Source organism: Colletotrichum lupini, chromosome 4 (assembly GCF_023278565.1).
Source record: "Colletotrichum lupini chromosome 4, complete sequence".
NCBI classification, from domain to species: domain Eukaryota; kingdom Fungi; phylum Ascomycota; class Sordariomycetes; order Glomerellales; family Glomerellaceae; genus Colletotrichum; species Colletotrichum lupini.
In genome coordinates, this window is record NC_064677.1 from 2,036,137 (window position 1) to 2,056,156 (window position 20,020).

Genomic DNA, 20,020 nt, shown 5'->3' on the forward strand with positions numbered 1-20,020 from the left:
TGACCGCGGACTTAGGCAGCGCGGGTGTTGCAATCGATAGTCGTTATGGCTCTGATTGAATGTCTATAGGCGTGCTCCTTCGCCATTGTCCGACTCGTCGTCGGAGCCTACATATGCATCTCCCCCATCTCCGCTGGAATCTTCGCTAGCGCTCCCCAACTCATCCTCGCTGTTGTCCTCCGGCTCCATCTCTTTCTCCCACCTTGACCATGCTCTGAAGGAGTTGATTGTGTGTTTGTGATCTCGACCAAGAACACATTCTCGACTCTTGGCGCACTTACGCATGAGCTGGATCGCTTCCTCTTTTCGACCTTGGTACCACCACGTCCAGGCCAAGTTATTCTCTTGACTTAGAGTGTTGTTGTGTTCATCCCCTGAAACCTTTCTCAGCACTTTCAACGCTCGCTGTTGAAGCTCCTCCGCTTCCACTAGTCTGTTTTGATCAAAATACAAGACTCCCAACTCTGTCATAATCCATGCTGTCTTTTTATGCTCCTCGCCTTCTGTACATCTCTGTATGTCTAGCGCCTTCAGAAGCAACTCCTCTGCTTCTACTAGACGACCTTGCTTCTTGTAGACTTGTCCTAAATACGCCATAAGCAGTACCGTACCATAATGGTCCTCGCCCATCAGCGTCCTGCTTCGAGGGAGCGTCTGTGAGAGCATTTGCTCTGCCTCTCGTAGACGTTCTTGCCTTGTATACGTAACCCCTAGCATTATCGTGGTCGAAAGTGTGATACCAGAATCCTCTCCTTTTGTTTTCCTTCTTCCCTCCAATAGCCGCAGTTGCAACTGTTCTGCCTCCTCATAACGTCTCTGCTGATAGTATACAGCTGATAGATCGCCCAAGATGTCTAAAGCTTCCTCCTCATCACCACCGCCTACTTCACACATCTCGAGAGTCTCCAAATGCAGCTTCTCTGCCTCTTCGCTGCGCTTCTGTCTCAGATACGCATGTGCAAGTTGACGGCGCGTGTATAATGCTTGTCTATGGTTTTCTCCCAGTAACCTCTTTTGGGCTTCCAACATGGGCAGAAGCAACTCGACTGCTTCCTCTGGACGATCTTGACTGATGTTCGCCGACGCCAAAGCGCTCATCGTCTCGAGAGTTTCAGGGTGATCCTGCCCAAATACCGCTTTTTGAAGTTCCAGAGCTCGTGTCAGATACTTCTCTGCATCCGAATATTGCCCTTGGTATTTAAAATATCCGGCTACATTGTACAGTAGTTCTCCAGTTTGGATTCTCGCCTTGGCGGACTGGGGGTTTGACCGTGACAGGAGTGTCAGAGCATGAGGTAGATATGCAAGACACACCAGTCGATTCTCGAAATTACCAAAGGGGAAAGCTCGAGCCATCATCTTGAGAGCCTCGCTCGAAAAGCTCTGCACCTTCGACCCTTGCAACAGACGTTTCCGCGTGACTAAATGCACGAGTCTATGCATGTCGTAAGTGTCATTGCTCGCTTGAGAGATGAAAGAAAATGCTTGGAGAATTCCCAAGGCGTTTGTGACTTCCAACGTCGTCTCAGAGTTGGCCTCGGAGCCGGAATCAGAGTTGGTCTCAAAGCCGGAATAAGAGTCGGTCTCGGAGCCGGAATCAGAGCCGGCATCGAAATCGGCACCGGCGGTTGCTGAATCAGACCAATGGTCTGAGCCAATGCCGGAGTCCCCCTCAAAAGGGCTATCCACGTCGACGACAGAGTCTGACTTGTTCCGCAGCTGCTCATAGCAGTAGTCTGTGAGAAAGTCTTTGGGAATCGCTTGACGATCAAACATGCTCATGAAGGATAGCAAGTTGCCCGCCAAGGGATACCGCTGCTCGATTTGACGAAAAGAAATCAGCCAGGTGGCCGTCAGCGCATGAGGAGTCTTCGAGTCCCGTCCTATGGACGCGAAGGGCTCACTTAGCTGACGCACCAGACTAGAGTCGCTCTTGTCCAGTATTTGAACATAGTCGTTGATGGACAAGAAGTTTTTGAGAATGAAGGAAGCTGCTTGTGCCAATGCCAATGGCAAGTGCTCAAGCCGAGACGCTAACGTGATTGCCTCCGAGGAAGAAAATTTATGGTTCGGGAGCAAGGACTGTAGCAGCTGAACAGCCTCAGGATCTATCATCTCATCGACCTTGATTGGGGGAGTCCCAGCTGTCATCCTGAGGCCTGTCTGCATATCCCTCGTCGTTATGAGAATGGATCCGTGGAGACAGTCAGGGATGAAGTGACCCAGTCCACCTTCAGATGCAAGTTCCGGCACATCTATACCAACGCCGTCTTCTCCAGAGTCCGTAAAGAAAGTCTCCTTGTCGTCGGCATTGTCAATAATCAGTAGCCAAGAACCGCTCTTTTCGCTCTCAAGCCACTGTTTCACAAGAAGAAGTGTATCGGCCTTCTTTCCGTCGTAGCCCGGGATGCCACATACTTGAGCGATTGATGTGAAAGCCTGGCGAAAGCGCTGGCGGTTGCTGGCGTGGACCCAGAAGACGGAAACTTCGGGAGAAATCTCATGTAGCCAATAAGCATAGGCCAACGCGATTTGCGTCTTGCTTCTTGGTGTTAGCCTTACTGCAGAATGATGCAAAGTTCGTCTTACCCAACACCGCCGAGCCCATGAAGTGCCACTCTTGAGCGTAGTTTCGCAGTGACCGAACTAGTCTGCGTGTCCCCGAATAGCTGCGCGATACGGTTGAGGATCTCTTCTCGGCCAACGAATTCGGGGTTTTTGATGTATGGTACCAGAACTGTACTCTCTTAGTATGGTTCCGGTGGAGCAGGTATGAGACACGCTTACACTTGGGCGAGAACCCAATCGTCTCGACTTGCTTAACCTGTTCAATCAAGCCGGCTGCCGGCGCATAACGATCGAGAAGTGCCTTCGCTGCCGCCGCAGCTGTTGCCGCAGCATAGTGCTGCCAAGTCTTGTTCTTGTGACTGTCGGCATAGTCGCATACGCCCTTGACGATGATGCAGGGGATTTCGTCCCAAACTCCAGCCCCTTCCATCTCAAAGGCGACTAGGCTATGCTCCCTCGCAATCTGGTCCCGGTCCTTGCCAGACTTCATGACGGTATCTCCTGATCCAATCGAACCAAGAAACACACGAGGCTGGTGCTCCGCAAAAGGGGTTTCTTGCCCGACTCGCTGATTCTCGAGGCGTCTTCGAGACACTCGGTATCCAAAATCACAGCCGAGCTCATCGCATGTCGCTTTCGTTGCCTGCTCACAGGTCTGTGTTTCGCTGCAGCTGCACTGTACGTCTTTCCGATGCCTGTGTGTGTAGTCTGGCTCGAAGAGCACGTCTTCATGTGGTGGTCTACGATAGTCGACATCGTAGCTCTCTTCGACTGCCTTGGTTTGGATTTCCGCTAGACCTTCAGATATTTCCTTCTGCAGCCGCTGCTTCTGCCTATGGGTTTCGAATGCAATGAGCAGAGACCGAATTTCTTTGACCGGCCTACCCAGAGTGTCGTGAATGGTGTCCTTTGGCTCAAACTGGCCTGGAAATAGCCGCCCCAGGTCGTACTGAACGACACTTTTGCTGATGATTACGTCTCCGAGCAGTATCTCCCCATCGCCATTGGCATTAGGCACGCCACCGCATATGCCACATAGGAGAGCTAACCTGAGACCCCCGAAACTCGAACGAAGGCTGGCAGTCGCGCTAGCTGCACTCACTTTTCCCATGCCGGAAAGTAGGACGAGGACGGCATTGTGCTTGCCGATTCGACCCAGCGTGTAGGTGTTTGCGTCACCTGCAGCCTTGCCTAAATCATGCTCAAGACCGTCCCACAGCTCGTCAAGGGCCAACTCTGCGGCGTTGAACTCTAGTGGAAGAGCGCAAATCACTGCGACAGTGAAGTCTTCACGACGGCGTGGCGGGAGAGTGGCCATGGCGCATTTCTATTGCTGACGACGGAACAACGAACGAACGTTGACTCGATGGAGTATCGCTCATGCGAAGCAGTCCCTAGATAGACACCAGCGAGTCTTGACAGGCTGCGGAAAACGGGGACGGAGCCCCTCATTTCTAGATCAGGCTGCGGCTGACATCTGGCTAGGCGCTTCCAAGGATGATGCCATTGGGTGATAACGCAGCGACACTGATAGGCTCATCATGCATGCGCTGCATGCGCTAACATTCTAAAGAGACTCTGATGGCGACTCCGCAACCCGGTGTGCTCAGGATTGGTGTATTTCATCGCATGTAAGTTTACGTCGTCTGTGGCCGTGTAGTCACAAATGATGTCTGGATGAGGATATAGAAGCTCTGGGCGTGGCTTCCAACAGTGGGGGCGTGCACCTAGAGTGATAGACTGGCGACTTTTTCCAGGCCTGCAACCAGGAACCACCAATCCATATCTGCGACTTCAGCCTCGCACTCAAGAAAACCACCAACACCACTCGATACCCCTCTAGACACCACACACACACAGCATGGCGCATAGGAAACGTCACGCCGATGACCCCCTCGACGAAATCGCAGGCATCGACTCGCCCGCGTCGAAACGCTCACGAACCGTCGATTCCCTCATCTCCAACGGCTCGCTCGAAAACGGTCACGACACAGCGACGACGACGGACGACGCAACACCCACAAACGGCACGGCTGAGATACCACAAGATGATGCCGACAGCGACAGCGAAATAGAGGACGACGCGCCGGTGCATGTCCCGATCCGCCAATCGGCGCCGACGGACGGCTACGACGACCTCTACCTCGACACGATAGACCGCAACGTGCTCGACTTTGATTTCGAAAAGCTGTGCTCCGTCAGCCTGTCCAACATCAACGTCTACGCGTGCCTGGTCTGCGGCCGCTACTACCAGGGCCGCGGCCCCAAATCGCACGCCTACTTCCATGCCCTCGACGAGAATCACCACGTCTTCATCAACATGCAGACACAAAAGGTCTACGTCCTCCCGGAAGGGTACGAGGTCAAGTCAAAGTCCCTCGACGACATCAAGTTCGTCTCGGACCCGCGCTACACGAAATCCGAAGTCTCCGCCCTCGATCGCACACCGCTGCGCGCGTCCTTTACGCTCGCGGGGAGGGAATACGCACCCGGCTTCGTGGGCATGAACAACTTGAAAGAAAACGACTACCTCAACGTCGTGGTCCAGGGCCTCGCGCATGTCGGCCCCTTGCGCAACTTCTGCCTCCTCGAAGACCTCTCGTCCCGCTCCGAGCTCGCCAAGCGCTTCGGCATCCTCGTCCGTAAGATCTGGAACCCGCGCGCCTTCAAAGCCCACGTCTCCCCCCACGAGCTGCTCCAGGAGATTTCCCTGCTGTCGAATAAGCGCTTCACCCTGACGGCGCAATCCGACCCCGTCGAGTTCCTGTCATGGTTCCTGAACAACCTGCACCTGGGCCTCGGCGGATCGAAAACGAAGCCCGGGAGCTCCGTCGTGCAGCGCATCTTCCAGGGGAAACTGAAAGTCGAGTCACAAGCCATCACGGCGCGCGCCGACGCGGGCGACCGCCTGCGCTTCGAAGACGCCGCCGTGTCAGTCACATCATCCCGCTTCATGTTCCTTACCCTCGACCTCCCCGCGGCGCCCCTCTTCCAAGACGAGCTCGAAAAGAACATCATCCCGCAAGTACCCCTCACGACCATCCTCTCCAAATACGACGGCATCCACGCGCAAGAGCACCTCGCCCAGCGCAAGCGGTACCGCTTATTGCACCCCCTACCACCCTACCTCGTCCTCCACGTCAAGCGCTTCAGCCAGAACAAGTTCGTCTCGGAGCGGAACCCTACGATTGTCACGTTCGACCCGCGCGGCGTCGACGTGAGCCCCTACGTGGAGCCAAACCCGGGCGAGTGGCCTCCCGGCGAGCCCATCTGGTACGACCTCGTCGCCAACGTCGTCCACGAGGCCGTGCGCGCCAAGGAGGACGTCGCGGACAGCGGGGAGGAGCGCAAGACATGGAAGGTGCAGCTCAAGGATAAGGGCCGCGACGAGTGGGTGTCGTGCCAGGATCTGTTTGTGGAAAAGGTGCAGAGCGAGCTGTTGTACCTGGGCGAGACGTATCTGCAGGTGTGGGAGAGGCGGAGGACGCCGAGGAAAGCGTAGATTGTACGATTAATGCCATACGGGATGCGGTAGTCCCATGTCACGCATGCATTCAGTTCACGTTCCGTGTCAGTGATGGTCCAGAGTGAGCTCATTTCGTAGTCATTTGGGACTATCCATACGGCCCATGCCTTTCAGACCGCGCATCCAGCAGCTCGACAAAGGCATACCGAAGCATGCGACACTCGCATCGCAGGGTAGTGTTACACCTCCCGAGAAAGATGATGAGATTTGGGCATCTTATCCATGACCTGCCGCCCGGTTCGCAAACCCATAAAACAAACGTGACCGCTAAACGTTTGACCGCTGACCCCCCCGTTTTCCATTTCCCTCCCAAAAAAATCGATTCCCGTTTCCGAGGTCGAATATTCCAAAAAGAGGGGTTTCCCCCCCTTCATCAAAGGGGAGCACACAACCGTCTCCAATGTGTCCAAACCTGCTTCCTCATATTTTCCCCACATAGGTGTATTTTTTGTCGGGAGATTTTCACAAAAACCCGAATGCTATGAAGATCCGTCGTAAGGGGGGTAGTGGATCCAATAGTGTACAAATAAACATCAAAGATGGCTTTGAAGAGAGAAACAAAACAAAGATGCAACAAGGTTGGTGGCGTGGCGCTTTCCCGGCGAGGAGGGTCGTTGCTTTCGGGGGTAATGTGAACGCTCCACTCACGAAGCGGCGGGCTTCTGCTCTTCGGTGGTCTGTTTGTTGCCGCGCTTGTCGTGCTGCTTCTCGCGGCGGGACTCCTCGATGGCGGCTCGGTGCTGGATGCTCTCGTCGTGGGACTTGAACTCGAACTGCGTGTTGGGCGGACACTTGAGGTACGACTTCCACGTTTCACTGCAGGTGTTAGCTATGCCTCCAAAACTTGGGACCTAAGATGCTCACCGAATCCTCAGCACGCGTCCGCCGGTCGAGCGGGTCCAGATACTGATGATATCCTCGCCGTTGCGGACGCTCACCACACCGCCACAGACCTCCTCGCTGGCGTCGATAAAGGCCTCGCCGAGGAGCGCAAACACGGTATCCTCCCAGTACCGGTCGACGATGCCCTTCTTGAGACGGAGCACCCACTTGCCGCCGCTTCTGTTCTCGTCGTCCTCCCAGATTGGGCGGATGCCCCGCTTGAAGAAGTGGTATTCCCAGCCCACGGACAGCTCAGAGGGCCGCTTGAGGTGGGGGTAGCCGACCCAGAACTCCTCCACCGAGTTGCAGTGGATCATTGGCGTCAGCGATTTGGCGTACTCCTGGTACGGCTGGCCCTTTGGCTGGGGCGGCCGGCACCACGTCACCCACTCGTACTTGAGGGGGTGGACGCGCAGCTGCTCCGAGGACGTCCGGGTCGAGGCGGGCTGGGAGCCCAGGGCCTTCTTCTCGGGGATCGGAGCGATGGAGGGGACCTTGGCCGCGGGGTCGTGGTGCGACGCCGCCTTGGCGCCGCCGCCAATCTTGCCCATGGCGAGGTCGAACGGGTTGCCAGGGGACTTGGGCGTCTTGGCGGAGCCGAAGGAGGCGAAGGCGCCGGAGCCCAGGCCAAAGGCGTTGGCCGCGCCGGCGGTGGTGGGCGACGCCATGCCGCCCGCGCCGGGGGTCGTTACGTTGTTGAAGGGATTTGATTTGCCGCCGTGTGAGGACGTATCGCCGCCGAATCGTTTGGCAAAGGAGCCGTTTCGGTTGGCGTCACCGCCCGGCGCGGGACTACCATTTGTCGAGAGTGAAAGCTTGCCAGAGCTGTGCGTTCGTTAGTATCATGACGTGCAGGGGGGCAGAGGGACGAAAGGCTCACTTTGTGCGGCGGGTCCATAGGTTGTTATCCATTAGGACTGCTTTCGACGGCTTCCGGGGGCGGGGTGAATTTGGCTTGGTCTCGTCAATCCCTCAAAACGTCAAGGGCGGCGGCACCTTGGTTTGTGGTGAGTGGTCGCAGTTGTGGCGGCTGGGACAGGGCAAGGTGGCGTTGGGATGCGATGAGGTCGGGGATGGCGGCGGCGGCGGGCGTTGCGGGCAGAGGCGGTCGACGAGGGCCTGCTGCAGGGGCGGGTTTGGAGACGGAGAGGCACAGAGAGGAGAGGAGTCGATGGCCGTTGGAGAGATGGAGAGATGGCGGCGTGCGAGAGCTTCGGCGGGGGTGACGTTGACCGGGGGGGTAGGGGAGGTTCTTTTCGTTTGGAGAGAGTGGCAAGGTAGCGTCGGTGTGGTATCTCGAGGGAGGTTTGTTTGTGTGTGGGTATTACAGACGTTGGTTGGGATTTTTTTTCTGCAGTGTTTGAGCGATGTTGTGAGGCGGGAGTGGGAAAGGCGAATGGATTATCGACTGATGGGGAACAATGAACAGCTTGAAGAGAAAAAAAATAATACGGAGTATGGACACTGATGCCCCATCCTCCTCGACCTTAGTCGTCACCTTGTTATCGATGGCGGATAGAGCGATAGCGCCTCGCTTAGCCCAAGTTAGCCTTACCCCTGATGGGTCCACTGGGAGGTCGTGGCCAATGGGGAGACCCAAAAGGACGCTGGAACGGCGCACCACAGTGAGGTGCAGTGAGGTCACAGCGAGGTGTCCTTGAGGCCTCGGGGCTGGAGACGCCCGCCGTCCGTACTTTGTCCCAAACATTGGGCGCGCATAGCTTTGGTAGGGCAGCGCCAGCACCCAACCTCTTATTTCACCACTTGCATTTCTCGGATTGGGCGGACATGCCTTTACTCGCATACTCCCGTCTACGATACCCAGCATCACTGACGGCACTTGGGATGGACGTCAAAAGCACAACGGTCGGATGGGGAAGCGCAGAACGCGCATGGCCTGAAACAATTGCCGGCTGACCCAGCCCAGGTGCCTAGCATTGGCCACAATGGAGTCATAGATGAAGTTGCAGTGACGGTCAGCGAGGAGCTCTGGCTTTGGCGGTTGACGTGCTATTTTCAGCGTCGTGCCGTCTAAACGCCAGAGCCTCACAGCAACGACCTGACATGATGCAAGACAGCCTATAGACGAGACACCACAGATGCCCATCTGCAGACAACACCAAAGACAAGATGCCATAACATACGTAGTAGCCATCAATGGATCATCAAGACGCTGTCAGCAACTCAACATCAACGGCAACCACGTGGTGTGCCTGGGAGAGACGCAACGACGCCCTCTGGTTGGCCTACCCCGCCATTTACTCGGCCCACACCCCTGACGGCGCCCGGTGCACAGTGCATCCACGTCCCTCCAATTCCTGCCCGTCATCCAAAGAAAAGAAAGTGCAGATTCCCGTCGCGCCTGAGCCCTCGACGCGCTTACCTCACCCGTTGATCGGCATCCAACCTCAACCTCCACCACCGCCTCTCCCCTTTGCATTTCGGCCATGCCCACCATCTAGCACTTCTCGTTGCGCCATGGAAAAGTTCCTGCGGGAATGGAGGCAGGATGCCCTGAACAAGGCCCAGTACGATTCCGCCATCTTCATCGGCGACAAGCTGCTAGCCCTGACCAGTACGTGAGATGGCACTCATTAGCCCGCTCTGCCTGTCTAACCTGGACAGACGACGATAAGGACGCCTTCTGGCTGGCTCAAGTCCACTTTGCTACCGGCAACTACACACGAGCCCAAACCTTTCTCGCAAAACAGGACCTCGTCGCCCGCAACGTTTCCTGTCGGTACCTAGCGGCACACTGCCTCGTCAAGCAGTCGAGATTCGACGAGGCCCTGGCCATCCTCGGCGAGCGGAACCCGACGCACCTCATCAACAATGCGAGCAACAAGCGGAAGCAACAGAACACGGCGCCACTAGGTCGCGCAGTCGGTCATCCCAAGGGTGGTTCAAGAGACAGACATGCCCGCGACGAGGCGGCAGAAGAAGAAGCGACGAACCGGAAATACGAAGCCGCCATGTGCTACCTGCGAGGCATCTGCTATGCCAAGCAGAACGCCTTTGACCGGGCCAAGGAGTGCTACAAGGATGCCGTGCGGATCGACGTGCAGTGCTTCGAGGCCTTCCAGCAGCTCATGACCAACGCTCTGCTGTCTCCCGACGAGGAGTGGGCATTCCTCGAGTCGCTTGACTTTGACGCCATTAGCGTTTCCGGGGATGTATCGTCGTCGCAAGAGGCGGCAGAGTTCACAAAGATGTTGTACACAACGCGGCTGTCAAAGTATAGGGAACCTTCGGCATTCACCGCGGCGTGCGACTCTCTGTCGACGCACTACCGTCTGGCGGACAACCCGGATCTCCTCCTCGCCAAGGCCGACCTCCTCTACACGCAGTGCCGGTATAGAGACGCCCTCGCTATCACCGAGTCCATTCTGCAGGACGACAAGTACAACTTTAGCGTCCACCCTCTGCATCTGGCGTGTTTGTATCAGCTCAAGATGAAGAATGCGCTCTTCTTGGTGTCTCACGACCTGGCGGACAACCACCCAGAGGAGCCCTGCTCGTGGTTGGCCGTGGGCATATACTACTTTGCGATTGACAAGATTGCGGAAGCCCGTCGGTATTTCAGCAAGGCCAGCATGATGGACGCACACTTTGGCCCTGCATGGATCGGCTTCGCACACACATTTGCCGCCGAGGGCGAGCACGACCAGGCCATCTCTGCGTACTCTACAGCAGCGAGGCTCTTCATGGGGACACATCTGCCGCAGGTCTTCTTGGGCATGCAGAACCACGCTCTCAACAACATGACACTAGCCGAGGAGTTCCTCAAGACGGCCTACGGTCTGTGCAAGACGGACCCCCTACTATTGAATGAGATGGGCGTCGTCAAATACCACCAGGACAAGCCGCAAGAGGCTGTCCAATTTTTCCGGGCGGCACTCAAGATCGCCGCCGACATTGACTCTGACCCGCAAGCGTGGCTGGCGCCGAGGACGAACCTGGCACACGCGTACCGTCGCCTGCGGCTCTGGAAGGACGCACACATGGAGTTCGACGAGGTCCTGCGACAGGGCGGCAAAGACGCGACGATATTTTGCGCGAAAGCGCTCATTTACCTCGAAGAGGGACGCCCAGAAAAGGCCGTCGTGCCATTGCATGAGGCGCTCGCGATCAATCCACAAGACAGCATAGCTACTGAACTATTAAACAAGGCCCTGGAAGAGACGTCCACGATTGACGTTGCCGAGGGCGACGAGCTGGAGGCGTTTAAGCAGGAGCTCGAGATGGGCAAGGCGGCCGCCAGGGAGCGCATATCCAACAAGCTCCCGAAGTTGCGGCGGGATGCCAAAGGCAAGGCCAAGGTCGGCCGGCCGAGGGTGCTCATGGACGAGGACGAAAAAGGCGAAAGCATGATGGAGATGACTGATGATGATTAGCCCGGCGCGGCAGTACTGTTATCTGGCGTGGGGTCCACCAGTATAGATATCGGTTAATGACAACAAACCTATGAATACCAACCCGTGAATCTCGATCAGCTCTGCTTTTGGTGGTGAGTTCAGCTAAGCAACGTGGCTTTGGGAGTCATGCCACTGTGGGTTTAGTCTGGCGCCGTGACGAATGCGATTGACCCTATTCGTCGGGGATGCCTCGCATTCGCTCGCTAGCGTGGGATTCCGCGGCGGGACGATACCCCGGCGCGCTGACAGAGTCGGGGGGATTGCTGTCGTTCGTTGCCGACCGGGTCCCGCTAGATCGGGAGACGCGGCCGCATGGGGGCTGGTGGCTTGCGAGTTGTGATATAAGGTGCCTTGGGGTCTAGGGAGAAGACACAGCAAGTGACCATCAGCCAGCATCTCTTGGCCTCTTGCGAACAATTGTGTGTGCCGGCGAAGTTCTCCCTGGAATCAATCAGCAGCCTATCAATTTCGACAAACCATCTTCTCGACGAGAAAAGAAATAAACCATGTCTCGCTATTTCCCCCACACAGCCTACGCAGAAGACCAGCCCCTCGCGGGCACGATCCTCACAGTCCACGTTCTCACGCGTGGCTACACAACCGGCACGGTAGTGGGTCTCGGCGTCGCGGCCGCGAGTGGAGCCGCTCGCCGACTCCGCGGCACAAAGCCCGTGCCAGCCACCGCCGTCGCCGGTACCCCGTTCTCCACATCGGCAACGACAGCACTCCGAAGCGCAGGCGGACTACGCACCCTCCTTCGTAAATCAGGCACCGCCAGCGCTGTCGGCCTAGGCCTCACCGGCGTCGCCACGGTGGCGAGGATGTACGGCCGCGAGGACATTGAGTGGCGCGACCGCGCGTGGAGGCTGATGGAGAGCCGGAGCCAGCTGGAAGTGGACGACTGGACGTACGGTGGTGCGGCTGCGGGTGTTGCGGCGCTTGGAATTGCGAGGGCGGCAGGTGTGAAGGGTAGCGCGCTCGGTGTGAGAGTTGTTGCTGGTGCTGCTGGGTTGGGGAGTCTTGCGGGCACGGTTGGGTATATGATTTGGAGGTACGGTGTGCATGGGGGAAAGTATTCCGAGTATGTCGGTCCCGAGGCTGCGTTGTCGAGGGTGTGAGATTCTCGTGGTTTGAAGAATTTGTTTGCTGCGAGGCCTGTACTTTAGATAGATCAATACCCCAAATGGATTTGCTTACCTGGACTACGCCGCAACGTCTTGGCAATGTGTGCTAGTGTTGTAAAGCGGCCGCCTGACTTTGTGACATGGCGGACAACTTCGATTGGTTCGCTGCTGACAAGCGTGTTTTTGTGCTGGTGGACTCCGCCTTGGTATAGTCTGGAGGAAGCTGGTGCCTAGTTAGTGATGAGGGGCGGCTCGGTGGCGATCCCCAGTGTGTGACAGACGACCCCTTAAGTAGCAGCTCGTAAGCTTCTTGACAAGTCTAACAAGTGTCAGCGAGTGTCTTCAACCAAGTGACTGAGCCTCACCGGTTAGAAATCTCGAGCCTGTGACATGATGGCTGAAAGGTTAGGATGGCTCAAACGCCGCTGGATATCAAGACTGACGAATCCAGCTCAACTCCCTCGCAGACTGTGTCGAGCACCGCGCAGTCTAATGACATTTCAGACTGCGAAATCTGCCACCAAATCTGGACCCGTCTCACGACGTCTCCTAGCGGCAAATACCACGATACTGTCAATCTAGGCTCCTTTGAAGAAGCCCTCTCTTCGAAATGCAGCAGACATGTACCCATTGTCAGGATGTTCCACGAGCTTGCAGTAAATCAAGGCAACTCAAAAGCCTCGACTCTGCCGATGTGGGCATCAGATTCCCTCGAACAGGTGCGCTCCAGCTCACAGAAAACATCAAGACCGGCGGCCGATACGCCGACCTCTTGCTTGTGAAAAGGGACTCCATTCCGAGCCACCCGGGTATCGCTCGCATCCTAGACCCAGAATGGATCGATACCAGCGTCGTGACACCCTGGAAGCAGCAATGCGCGTCCTCCCACGGCCCCAAATGCGCCAATCCCGTCAAGATCTGGCCGATTCGTCCAGCCTGGGTGGTAGACACCGAGAGGCGATGCATCGTCCCAGGAGACGGTTGCGAATCGTACGTCACGCTGAGCTACCGCTGGGGCAAGACGCCCGGATTGCACATCCTCGGTGACACAATCTCGAAGCTCCAAACGCCTGGCGCCATTGACGACCCTTTTATCGCTTCCCAGCTCGCCCCCATGGTGCGTCACGCCGTGCACCTCACCTCCGTCATTGGGGAGCGGTACCTCTGGGTCGACACCCTCTGCATCAACCATGCCCGGGCAGAAGAGAGCAATCAGCAGCTCCAGCTTATGGCCGCCATCTTCGCAAACGCTTCACTCACCATCGTCGCACTCGATGGTGATGCCGAGGACGGCTTTCCCGGTCTGCGGGGCGTATCATCGCCCAAGGACCAAGCGGACCAAGGCGAAGACGAAGGTTGGAGCCCAATACCCTTTGGCGACGAGCAGTTCATCCGCGACAAGAACAATGTCTTCAGCCTGAGTCACTGGGGAGCCTATCACGAGCGCGCGTGGACATACCAGGAGTTCAAGATGTCCCCACGGCGACTCATCGTCAGTAATCATTCTCTGCACTGGATGTGTCAGTGCAGCGTATGGGAGGAGCAACTTCACCTTGGCGTTGAGGCTGGCAAGTACATTGATCCCCGCTTAGGCGAGATCATGCGCGGGATGCCAAATCTCGACTCCTTGGCCAACATCGTTGTAGACTACAACCCGAGAGCTCTGACATACGACGAAGATGCCCTGCCCAGCATCAGCGGTCTCTTACACGTCATCAGTCGGTGCTTCTCGGGCGGCTTCCTCTATGGCATCCCGGAGATGTACTTTGAAGCGGCACTCGGTTGGACGCCATACTGGTGCCACACCGATCTCCGACGACGGACTGTCTCTGATCGCCCTACTGCGAGCCAACTCGGTCCATGTGGTCTTCCGTCTTGGTCGTGGGTGGGTTGGGAAGGTCTCGTCTCCGTCGGGCGCAATGAAGCCGGTCCAGCGAATCCTCTGGCTTACTCAATCAGAGAGACAATCCCCATCACCACGTGGTACGCCTGCGCCACACCGACATCAGCGCAGAGAAGAAAAATCAGATCCTCCTGGTTCGAGAATCGCCAGGCGTACAAGGACTTTACTCGGCCCTTGCCTCCAGGGTGGACTCGACAAGAGATTCCTGGACATGGCGAGGAGGGGGACGTACTGCTTTATCCCGATGGGTGCGACAAGTATACTTTTAGACACAGTAGCATGTCTGACCACGACGATGAGCACCCGTGGTACTGGCCTTTCCCCGTGCCGGACATTCAGGAGTCGACTCAGCCGTTCATGCCGGAACAGACGCTGTATATTAGCTGCGATACCCGCCGCGCCCGCGTGTCTGCTTTTCAGGCAGACGAACACAATGACGTCTCGCTCTATAGGGAGGAGAAAAAGATTGGAGGGTTGCGATTGCACAATAAAGGTCAACTCGAAAGCTTTCCCCAGCTAGATGCCGGCTGGGCTGCTGCGAAGGAGGTCGAGTTGGTTGCCATCTCCCGTGTGCGAAACTACAAAAAGACCTTTGATGAGACGATCAAACGCTACACGCACCCGTTCACGGCTTCAGAGGTGTATAGCGTGCTGTGGGTGGAGTGGATCGACGGGGTTGCGTACCGCCTCGCGAGTGGCCATGTCGACAAGACTGCGTGGGAGGGGCTGCCTCTAGAGGATGTGTCTTTGATTCTGGGGTGAGCTGTACTCTATCTGGTATCCTATATCGCTCTAGATCCAATGTCTGCTATACATGTCATCTTACAGCTTCTCCTTACCGGCGAGCAACTCCTCAATCTTGGCGAACTGGTAGTAAAAGTCCAGACTCTGCGGGTTGAGGAGCGTGCCACTTGGCTTGATGGTCCGGCCCGATACAATCTGCTTCACCGGGAGCTCGACCTTTTTGAGGTTGACCGTCGTCTGTTTTGTTAGCGTGCTTCGTAGACAGGGAACCTCTGGACTTACTGGTATCTCCGGCGTCTGAAAGATGTACTTGGGCACATGTCTCTTGGTCAACTCTTTCTGAATCTTGTCCTTGACCTCAGCCACCAGCTGGCGGTCAAATTTCTCGCCCTCGCGCATCATCAGGAAGAGCATGACGCTCTCGTCGTTGTCAGTGGGGCGCCTCTGCCCAACACACAGGCTGTCGACGACCTTGATTGAAAAGTTGCGCTCAATGACTGCGTAGATTTCGGCACTGCCAAAGCGAACACCACTGGGGTTGAGCACACCGTCAGCACGCCCGAGGAAGGAAATGTTGCCCGTCTTTGGGTGGATGGAGCAGAAGTCGCCGTGTGCCCAGACGTTATCAAAGCGAGCAAAGTATGCCGAGTGATACTTGGAGCCTGGAGCGGCAGAGGCGAAGTTGGATGAGCTTGGTGACAGTTTCGGGGGTGCCGAGTCGCCCCAGAGGAAGCATGGGATGTTGGGGAAGGCGGCTGTGGCGACGAGCTCACCAGGTGTTCCGTTTGGCACGGCCTCACCAGGTCCGTCGGGCAACTGGGCTTCGTAGATGGCGATGGGAACGCCAAGGGATGGGCCTTGGGTGCCACCCACGTAGACGGGGTCCAACGGGTTCTCCATACCGAAGCAGCCAGCCTGCAAGTGTCAGTAAAGATGTTTGGAATGAGTGGGAGACTTACAATGTCGGTGCCACCAGAAATGTTGGCAAGGTGAACATGTTTCGGGAACCCTGCATCGTAGAACCATTCGAACAACTGATCAGAGAGAACCATGCCTGTGCTAGTCACAATCTTCAGCGAGCTAAGATCCGTCACCTCCCGCGGGCTAATCTTATTCTTGGCGACCTCAAACATCCACCTGGGGCTGATGCCCAGTTTTGTCACCCGCTGCTCGCCGAGGATGCGGATGAATGACTTGAGGTCGGGGACGAAAGGCGAGCCATCGTACATTACGACACGGGCTCCCGATAACAGGGCGGCAACATTAGCGAGGTACATGATCCAGCCGGTCGTGGTATACTGCAGAGTGACGGACTCGGGTGACATTGACTCGTGCAGGCGGCCTTCTTTGAAGCTGTTAAGCATGACGCCGCCGACGGTGTGCACGATAGCCTTGGGGATACCCGTGGTGCCAGACGAGTAGTAGATGAGGAACGGTGCGTGGAAGGGGATACGCGTGAATGACGGTGCTGCTGAGGTGGAGGAGCCAAGGAACTTGGACCACGTCTCGGTCTTGGGGATCGAGGACACATCGTAGGGCTTGGAGAAGCGTGGGATCGATACGAGACCAGAGAAGGAAGGACACGAGCCCATGCCGGAGACGACCTCGGCCATCTTGTCTCGAAGGTCGGCCGTCTTGCCGTTGTACACCGTGGCGTCGTCAAAGAAGATGAACTGGCGTGTGTGAGTGCAGTTCTAGGAGGTGGGGAGTGACATACCTTGGGATCGACCTGCGTGGTCCTCTGCAGGATGCCCTTGACGCCCATATCCGTGGACGAACTGCTAAAGATGCCGCCCAACCATGTCGTCGCCACGAACACCAGCAGCGTCTCGATAGAGTTGGCACCGACGAGAATGACGCGGTCTCCCTCCTTGACGCCTCTTGCTTTCAGGGCTGCTGCCAGACGACCTGCATCACGACGGAGCTCGCCCCAGGTGAGGTTGCGTACATCACCGCGGTTACCTTCTCGAATCTCGGTGACGGCAACTTTGTCGTCTTCCTTACCCTCGGTGCCGTGGTGGTCGGCCGCATCAGACGAACCTCGCGTGAAGAGGAGGTTCTCGGCCCAATTGAGACGCACACCAGGGAACCACTTGGGGATGGCGTCTATCGTGAGCGATTCATCCACAACAGAGGTTGGACGCCCTTCGTGGATCAAATTGGCGTAGTCAAAGAGATGGCCATAGAACGTGGCGCGGTTGGCTACTGTCCAGTTGTGGAGGTCGTTAAAGGTCTGGAGTCGTGTAAGCGGACGGACTAACATTTGGGGGGGAATCGGGGCATACTGACCTTGAGCTGGAGGTTAAACTTGGAATTGACCGATTGTAGATATTGGTACATTTGTGTGCTCTTGGGATCCGGGTGCTCCCAGAGCTTGCGGGGGATCTCGTGGGTGTCCATGATGTTTGTTCCCTTTCTTGTGTCGAATTAAAGGTGTGATGTTGGGACAAGAGCTGTCATTCGGAGTTGGGTGGATGAGATGAGGGAAGGGACGACCAGGGAAGACGGGTCCGTGGGGAGGTTGGGGTATATCGGGGAGTTTGGCGCGCTTCCCCAACGCCCAGGGTGGACTTGCCTCGGGTTGTGGAATTACGGGGAATGCGGGGTTGGCGGCCCGAGCCAACATGCCGAGAGGGGCCGATCCGGCCCGCTTGGCGTGACCGTGACGGGATGCCGATCAACGACCTTGCATTCTACAAAAGGTTGAGTCAGCTACAGTAATCGCGGAGAGGAAGACCACGACACGAGCAGTGCTAATCCAGGGGATCTTCAGCGCAAATAATAGGCTCCAATACTTTCTTGGATGTTTCGCAGCAGACACTTGTCCGAGAGACCCCACTACCTACCTTGGGCGATTGAGCAACAAAGGCGTTAGCACGATGAAAAGGAATAGGGAGTAGCTTCTTCCAGTCAATAAAACAGTAGCTTGATGTACTGGGTATCAAGCTCAGTTGAGGTTTGACGATAGCCGCTTTGCATGTGCAGAGCATGCTTGACGCGATTCCATTCCACCTGGTGAAGGGGTAGCGCTCAAGGCGAACATCGGTAGGACAGTTACTTTCATGTGGCACCTTCTTTTTTTCAGATTTATTTTATTCAGCAACTCGTCGATATTATACTCTCAAAAGTTCTGCATGATCCTCCATGCCCATTCCTTTGCTTCTTGGGCATTATACTTGGTCTGTCCGTCGCCGTTGTACACAAGCCACCTTATTGGTACCGACATCTCAATATCTTCAGGTGAGAGATTTGAGATAGTCTTTCCAAGCTCAGTCGTCCATCGGTGACAGTTGAAGTACGTGTCGACCATCGCTTGCCATCGCGCTGGTTTCAAGAATCTGGTGTCTACAAGGTTGTCGAATATGATGCGACTGAGCTTCAAAGCTGCTCATTCTCGGCTTGACGACGAGACGAGGCCATCGTTGCGTCATGTTCCTCCAGTGCCTCGGCCAGCTTTTCCTTTTCCGCAATTTCCTTGTATGCTTGAAAAGCCTCAACTCTGGCCTTCTCGTTGTGGCTTCGGACAAACTCACCCAGAGTTGCCACCTGACCATCCGCGACACTCTGGGACCAGGCCTTGAGAGCGTTCCAAGACTCTGGGTAGGAAACGATGTAGCCGTAGTCGTCTTTCATGTCGTTCTTCACAATGACCAGGAAGGTTGCCTCGTCGTGGTCAATCCAGCAAAGACGAAGTCTCGCATCGAGCATCTTGTTGACCTTGGCCATCTGTCCTGCGTTGCGGTAGATGTATTTGGCCGCGTCGGGACTGAATCGATCGGGAACTCGGACTTCGAAAGGGTATCCATCCTTGTCGAGGAGTATCTTGTCGCCTCCGCAATCTTCCCAGTACTCCTTGAGGTCCTTTCTTGCCGCCAAGACCATTGACTCGAACTTGCTGGGTGGCAAGTTCACGACGGGGGCACTAGGCGCGGGCGTGGGCGTGGGCGTGGGCGTTCCAGGGTTTGCTGCTCCCGGTTGGAGCGGAGAGAGCATGTTGGGTGCATTGGCAGGAACCGCTGGATTCTCGTGTCCGTCATTCTGGGGCTCGATGTCCTCCACCTGGGCGTCCTTCTTGGGAGACTCTGCTGCTCCGACTGCGGGAGAGGCCGCCGACACTTTCTTCTTGGGAATTCTGTGCTTGTTGTGCTCGTAGTAGATGGGGTGATTGGCCTTGAGGTAGTTGGAGTAGCCCACGTCAAGTTCCTCGATGAAATTCTAGGGCGGCGTGAGTCCCAGCGTGTGAATAGGCTTCTTCAATTGAATATCTGGACTAATTAGTTATCTGGAGCGGCAGACGGTTCGTGTAACTCACTGGTCTTCTTGTAGAACTCTCGCATAGCCCGGTACTTGATCGCGCTTGTGCCCATCCAGATCCAACCATTGCTCTGGAACCATGGGTACAGCTGGCGTACCATCTCCGGCCAGGCTGCTTTGAGGTTCATGCCCTCAAGCATGAAGTTCTGACCACCGGTGATCAGGATGAGTAGTTGGTTGCAAGCGTCCGTCTCGCTCTCGTCAGCCAAGTTCCGGTCACCAATGGATGGAATCCAGTCCACAGCGCGATTAGGGTTTGGGGCGCCGACTGCGCGGAACAGCGGCGCGGGGTTGTCGCCATTGTTGCCCGCAATGGACGCCATTTTTATCGTGAAGATCGATAAAAAAGCAGCCTTTTCGGTTTTGATGTGATGAGAGAAGAGTGGAAACGTGGGAGAGAGGAAAGGAAATGGGTGAATGTGAGATAGACGCGGTGCCCGTTTCGATATGGGCCCACAAATTTGGCGGTGTCTTTTGGATTCTCAAACCCTATGTGATGACTTGGTTGACACTCTACTGTTGGGGCGGTGACCTCTTAGACGCG

The 20,020-nt window shown here is 56.2% G+C and overlaps 8 protein-coding genes across 8 annotated transcripts; 3 read left to right on the forward strand and 5 right to left on the reverse strand.

Annotated features, from left to right (window-relative positions):
- Positions 1–63: 63 nt before the first annotated feature.
- Positions 64–4,194, reverse strand: CLUP02_07752 (uncharacterized protein; the record flags this gene model as incomplete). The annotated part of the gene is made up of 5 exons (XM_049286745.1): positions 64–2,542; positions 2,590–2,737; positions 2,788–3,895; positions 3,922–4,103; positions 4,158–4,194. 5 exons carry the CDS (start codon positions 4,192–4,194, stop codon positions 64–66), a joined length of 3,954 nt encoding a protein of 1,317 aa, XP_049143888.1.
- Positions 4,195–4,429: 235 nt separating this feature from the next.
- Positions 4,430–6,070, forward strand: CLUP02_07753 (ubiquitin carboxyl-terminal hydrolase; the record flags this gene model as incomplete). Its single annotated transcript, XM_049286746.1, has 1 exon — positions 4,430–6,070. One exon carries the CDS (start codon positions 4,430–4,432, stop codon positions 6,068–6,070), a length of 1,641 nt encoding a protein of 546 aa, XP_049143889.1.
- A 668-nt stretch (positions 6,071–6,738) lies between these two features.
- CLUP02_07754 (eukaryotic initiation factor 4E) lies at positions 6,739–7,888 on the reverse strand (the record flags this gene model as incomplete). Its single annotated transcript, XM_049286747.1, has 3 exons — positions 6,739–6,910; positions 6,959–7,801; positions 7,857–7,888. 3 exons carry the CDS (start codon positions 7,886–7,888, stop codon positions 6,739–6,741), a joined length of 1,047 nt encoding a protein of 348 aa, XP_049143890.1.
- A 60-nt stretch (positions 7,889–7,948) lies between these two features.
- On the reverse strand, positions 7,949–8,684 carry CLUP02_07755 (uncharacterized protein; the record flags this gene model as incomplete). The annotated part of the gene is made up of 2 exons (XM_049286748.1): positions 7,949–8,327; positions 8,440–8,684. The coding sequence occupies 2 exons, from the start codon at positions 8,682–8,684 to the stop codon at positions 7,949–7,951; spliced, it is 624 nt and encodes a 207-aa protein (XP_049143891.1).
- A 449-nt stretch (positions 8,685–9,133) lies between these two features.
- Positions 9,134–11,370, forward strand: CLUP02_07756 (tetratricopeptide; the record flags this gene model as incomplete). The annotated part of the gene is made up of 2 exons (XM_049286749.1): positions 9,134–9,551; positions 9,602–11,370. 2 exons carry the CDS (start codon positions 9,134–9,136, stop codon positions 11,368–11,370), a joined length of 2,187 nt encoding a protein of 728 aa, XP_049143892.1.
- Positions 11,371–11,897: 527 nt separating this feature from the next.
- Positions 11,898–15,180, forward strand: CLUP02_07757 (uncharacterized protein; the record flags this gene model as incomplete). Its single annotated transcript, XM_049286750.1, has 3 exons — positions 11,898–12,442; positions 12,925–13,171; positions 13,246–15,180. The coding sequence occupies 3 exons, from the start codon at positions 11,898–11,900 to the stop codon at positions 15,178–15,180; spliced, it is 2,727 nt and encodes a 908-aa protein (XP_049143893.1).
- Positions 15,181–15,240: 60 nt separating this feature from the next.
- Positions 15,241–17,562, reverse strand: CLUP02_07758 (acetoacetate-CoA ligase; the record flags this gene model as incomplete). Its single annotated transcript, XM_049286751.1, has 4 exons — positions 15,241–16,077; positions 16,122–16,835; positions 16,880–17,395; positions 17,452–17,562. 4 exons carry the CDS (start codon positions 17,560–17,562, stop codon positions 15,241–15,243), a joined length of 2,178 nt encoding a protein of 725 aa, XP_049143894.1.
- Positions 17,563–18,540: 978 nt separating this feature from the next.
- CLUP02_07759 (uncharacterized protein) lies at positions 18,541–19,799 on the reverse strand (the record flags this gene model as incomplete). Its single annotated transcript, XM_049286752.1, has 2 exons — positions 18,541–19,377; positions 19,575–19,799. 2 exons carry the CDS (start codon positions 19,797–19,799, stop codon positions 18,541–18,543), a joined length of 1,062 nt encoding a protein of 353 aa, XP_049143895.1.
- Positions 19,800–20,020: the final 221 nt, after the last annotated feature.